The 5,606-nt window shown below is 36.4% G+C and overlaps 1 protein-coding gene across 2 annotated transcripts; it reads left to right on the forward strand.

The window, feature by feature from the left end:
• On the forward strand, positions 747–3,603 carry LOC109834071. Of its 2 annotated transcripts, none has more exons than XM_020401968.1 (4): positions 747–1,178; positions 2,398–2,557; positions 2,714–2,789; positions 2,900–3,603. In XM_020401968.1, the coding sequence occupies exons 1-4, from the start codon at positions 1,167–1,169 to the stop codon at positions 3,066–3,068; spliced, it is 417 nt and encodes a 138-aa protein (XP_020257557.1). In that variant the 5' UTR covers positions 747–1,166; the 3' UTR covers positions 3,069–3,603. The 2 variants fall into 2 exon arrangements, with proteins under 2 accessions (XP_020257557.1, XP_020257558.1); XM_020401969.1 differs by having other exon boundaries at positions 2,874–2,991.

Consider the following 5,606-nt stretch of genomic DNA (forward strand, 5'->3'; position numbering starts at 1 on the left):
CAAACAAACATCCCTTAAAATTAGTCAAATAGAGGATGTCAAGAAAACGTGTAAAGATAGGAAAACTAAAATTTTGAGAGTAAGAATTGGGTAATTACAATGAAAATGGTTATTTTTTGGGTTATTTGTGGCGCGCATATATATATATATATATATATATATATATATATATATATATATATAGTATATATAATATATATATATAATATATATTAAATCACGGCATTTTGGAAAAACCCTCTAAATCTCGGTGTTAGCAAACTTTCCTCTCAAATCATCAAATTTTTAAAAAATTATCGCAAAATCAATAATCATCAACTTTGGTAATCTAATATATAATTCCATGTAAAAATTATCAACAAAATTTGGATCGATTTACATCAAATTGATGATTTGTTGATTTTAAAGGTATTTTTTCACAAATTTGATGATTTGAGGGGTGGTTTTACATACACTAAGATTTGGATGGCATTTTTGCAAATACCCATGATAGGGTATTAATGCAAATAGCTCTTTTTTTGGATGGCTTGTGTGCAGAGTAATTTCTTTGAATTTTTGTCATGGTTAAGGGGCTGTTTGTTTCACCCTTTTATAGAATAGGATTAGTAATTGGGCTCTGACAGTGGTATTTTCGTAATTTTTGGATTTTTTGTGAATCCTATTCTGAAGTTTGGCTCAGCAAAAATTTTGGGATTACCATTTCTATAAAGTAGCTACAGTTAGCATTTTTTATAGAAACCCAAATCCGAGCTTTGGGTGCGGATTTGGGCGAGATTTCTGACAGGGTCGATTCCGATTCCTCATCTTCACGAATTCGATCCCTAGATCTGGAATCGCTGTATCGCTCCCGCCTCATCGCCCTCTTCTTCGCGCCTCAGCTCCCGCGCTTCGTCTTCTTCAACTTGGGTTTGGGCCTCTTTCTCGAAACCCAAGTTTAGTATTATGATGGAAAATACCCTCGATCCCTTTCTCTCTCCTTCAGCTTCCTTCAAACCCCAGAATCGCCGGCGAGCTTCTTCGAGGACGAGTACCATACGCCTGTTCCAGCCTCGAAGAGGATCCGGTGCTCCGCCGCCCTCCAGTTCTCTCCGCCTCCGGCCTCGGTCACGTCACCACCTTCGACCGTTGTTTCTCCAGTTGATCGGCTTAGGGCTCTGTTTCCTGATATGGATGAGGAGGTAATATTTCTATGCCCGTCCTTGAATTGTTGTTGTGTTTTTCGTATATTTACTTTTGATTGGATATGAAGTAATTTTGGTGGTGATTATTTTCTTTCACCTTCTTTGAAGATGATGTAAAAGGTTGCAACTTTGGAAATTTACTCGATCATATTCACATCACAGTAAAAAAATATCGTATAGATAATAATACTAGTAATGACTATTGATATTTAAGTATTAACTCGTTAGAGACATTTAATAAAATTACCCTTCCTGTTAAAACAAAGGCCATTTGGTGATGCTACTGCAATTAGTGTAAGTTTTGTCACTCTTAAGAGTAAATTTTGGCTAAGTATAGGAATTTCAAATGATCATCCTATGCATTAACAAAGGCCTTTAGCAATAATCTTTAATATTAAAAAATATCTTTTTCTTTAGGCCCGATTAGGTTGCTGATGAAGATTTTGGGGGTATGTCTTTGTTCTGCCTTGCATACTTGTCCACTTCATTCAGAAGAAAAGGAAATCTAAATCAAAGTTTGTAAGAACCGAAACGGGGAAATCTTTGAAATGATGGTGTAGTTGGATATGAGAATGCAACCTGGCTCATCCAAGTAACTCTTTAGATGTTATAACTATAAGACCCCATAAGACGGAAGTAATAAATTAAAAAAAAATTTAGAGAATATCTCAGTTTGGATGCTTGCATCTGTAATTGGCGATATTAGTACATAACGACAATGGTGACAACTATAACAACAAAGCCTTTATTCCGATTAATTGGGGATTAGGGGACATTATACAGGCTAAATTTTTCTCTTATTCTATGGACATCTGAACCAATGTGAAGGCGAGCTTATTTCGTAAGATAGTGATGTTAATTTTAGTTCCACTTAAAGATTTAATGTAAAGGCCGAATTGTCAATAAACTTCATGCGCACGGAATTCATGTATGTTGAATATCATACTGATTTTTTCATATATGTCTTCCTACAGTCAGTTCCAAAACTAACCAAATGGTCTATATCAATTAACAACTAGTGTCCATTTTTTTCCCTTTTATATTTAATCATTTTATCTGATTATTATTAGCATTATTTTCTCTTCGAAAATGACAATTGCTATTTGAAACACGCTTGTCAACCTTTATTTATCTTTCTTTATGTTGTAACATAAGCATATTGTTTGATTTCTTACAATTGATAGTTCACTTATATTTTCTGTCAACATTCTTTTAGTTGCTCGCGAAAGCACTTGAAGTATCAGGCAATGACTTGGACATTGCGATAAAGAATTTAAATAATCTCCATTTGGAGTCAGCGAGGGCAGAATTAGACTTTGCTGAGAACAACAAATCTAATGTCAGGACTGAAGCGAATATTTGGTCATCACCTGAAGGTACAAATCATGCCCCCCACACTTATATAGTGTTATACAGCTATAGTATATTTTGTATTTATTTCTTGTTTAGTTTCTTTTCTCTTAGTAAGCTGGTCTCTTCTCCTTATGATAGCGTAGGATTTTGACTAGTTGCTTGTTTTGAGCTTTCTGCAGCTCATGCTGCTGCTGCTGGGTGGTTTGTTGCTGGTTTGTTGCTTTGTGCAGCATTTGCTGCTGCTGGTGGTGGTTGGTGTGTGCTTGTTTTGAGTTTTCTGCAGCTCATGCTGCTGCTGTTTCTTGCTGGTTTGTGCCTGTTTTGAGTTTTCTGCAGCAGTTGCTGCTGTTTCTTGCTTTGTGCAGCATTTGCTGCTGCTGCTGGTTGGTTTGTGCCTGTTTTGAGCTTTCTGCAGCTCATACTGCTGCTGGTTGCTGGTTTGTGCCTGTTTTGAGCTTTCTGCAGCAGTTTGCTGCTGCTGGTTGCTTTGTGCAGTATTTGTTGCTGCTGCTGGTTGGTTTGTGCCTGTTTTGAGCTTTCTGCAGCTCATGCTGCTGCTGCTGGTTGGTTTGTTGCTGGTTTGTTGCTTTGTGCAGCATTTGCTGCTGGTGGTGGTGGTTGTTGTGTGCTTGTTTTGAGCTTTCTGCAGCTCATGCTGTTTGCTGTTTCTTGCTGGTTTGTGCCTGTTTTGAGCTTTCTGCAGCTCATGCTGCTGCCTTTGTTTGTGCAGCATTTGCTGCTGCTGCTGGTTGGTTTGTTGCTGGTTTGTTGCTTTGTGCAACTGATGCTGCTGCTGCTGGTTGGTTTGCCTTGCCTGTGGTTTTCATTGCACTTGATATGTGGCAATGATGATGATCAACGTTTACTGAGAATGCAACCTAACTTACATCGTTTATTATATCCAGATGAGGCAATATTTGAGATGAGATTGCAGCCTACATTGAATTGGCAATGTCTAGGCCAGGCAATTCATCTTTATAATGCAATCTGTAATAAACATGTTTAAGTTATAGATGGGCAATCAATGATGACAAGTTGATCTATTACTGAGCCATACAATATCAATAAGAATTTGTACCCAGTTCAAACAACAGTTTTCATTACATCCTCAGTAGTTTTTGCAAGTACAGGTACATGACATGAAGTTTGTAATAATTAAAATAACACAAAAAATTGCTAAGAAAATTGCAGAAATTTTCCAAACTAGTAGTTGATTTTCGACAAGTCTCAATTCTTTCTTCAGCTTCTTTGATTGCAAAATATATTTTTCTCCGTACCTATTTTCTTTGACATATTGGCTTCCTTGGTTGCTTGATGACTCTCCTCTTTCTTCAGCCCATTCGAAAAAATTGCATTCTTTATTTGGGAATTTTGCACACCCCCAATAACACCTACCCTTATTTTTACCATTCTTGCACACTTTCATCGGTGTTCGGAGATGGCAGTCGCAATAAACTTCATAATCCTGCCAGCACTCTTCTGATATCATTTTCATGTCGGGACAGCAAATTGAAGACAATGGGAATTTTATAAATGCTGAAATTGAGAATGTTTGGATTAATTGTGAGGCCTCAAGGTGAATTTATAGCCACCATGGTCCACTTCTAGCCGTTGCTACAGTGTTCTGTCTATGATTTTTTTAATCTGAATTTTTGAGTTTGAAAAGAGCCGTTGCTACAGTGATTCCAGCAAAAAAAAAGAAAATACGGCCTCTTCTAGCCGTTACTACAGTATTTTTCAAATGGTCAAGAGGCTTGCTGTTGCTACAGTATCTATTCCCAAAAAAGAGACTTTTTGAAGCAAACATGGTATTAGGAATTGGACCAATTCTATAAAAGTGAGATTCCTAATCCTTTGGGTGAAACAAACTTAGAATGCCAAAAAATAGGATTCCATAAAACTATAACATGTCTATAAAAATTTTATGGATTAGGTTGGAATCCATAAATAAAATAGAATTCCTAATCCTATTCCTACCCTCTATTGAACCAAACAGCCCCTAAGAGTACTCTCTTCCATTATTCTAATTTTAATTTGCTTATATAATTGAATGATAACCATGTACTATTTCACAAACAAGTTATAGTAAAGATAAAAACTCAAAGAAATAATTAAAATATTTGACTATATACGACACACGCGTGCATCCCATCTAGTATTAAATACAAAAACATCCACCCTTATTCTAGTCCATTCTCACTTTTTTTGTCAATTTAAAATTAGGATAAATCTCATTACCAGAGCACTGAAGCAAAACTCATAAAGAGAAAGGAGAAAAATCATGTGTTAGAACCCGAGAGATACGTATAAGATGTGGTATATACACATTTGTTTAACAAAGTTTGCTTATCATCAGTTTTTAGTTAGCCCGAAGGACAAACTAGTCTAAAATATGTGGTTATACATAAAACTGTGAGTAATTAGATCATTGGACCATAAATTTATGTCATTATTAAACATTCATACTTGTATTTTTAATTGCTTGAATGATCGTTTAATCATGTAATAATTGGATCTATAGTTACTTCTAACGTTTTTCTGCCAATATGACTTGTATATTTTCATTTATTTTCAGATCACACATATAACTTACTCAATATGTTCCAAGTTAATACTTTCAAAAATAAAATGTCAAACGGTAGCTTAATTATCTAATACAGGCTGCCTAGTATGTTACAAATTTTCATTTCCATGATAATTTAGATGTTATGTAAAAAGAATTTCGTTGTGGCAAAAGATGAAGACCTTTTTATACCACGTCAATGAGCATACATTATATAACTTGACAGAAAGCTTAGATGTGATTAACAATCCAATTAGTATTAATTATTTAAGCACAATATAATTCCTCTAAGTCAACTGGTGAGTAGAGGCATGACTGATAATTTGGGGCCCAGTTCTAAATTTGGGGGAAGGACAGGGAGGTGATGGATGGTGAAGGGGGAAGGTGGCGGAGGAAAGGGAGGAGGCGGCTTGGAAGGTGGTTGCTGTCGGCGGGGAAGAGAGCTGGAGGTGGTTGCGGGTTTGGATCTAAGAAGTGGAGCGGGGGAGGAGGAGGAAGGTGAAGCGGCG

Source organism: Asparagus officinalis, chromosome 3 (assembly GCF_001876935.1).
Source record: "Asparagus officinalis chromosome 3, Aspof.V1, whole genome shotgun sequence".
In the NCBI taxonomy this organism is placed as follows: domain Eukaryota; kingdom Viridiplantae; phylum Streptophyta; class Magnoliopsida; order Asparagales; family Asparagaceae; genus Asparagus; species Asparagus officinalis.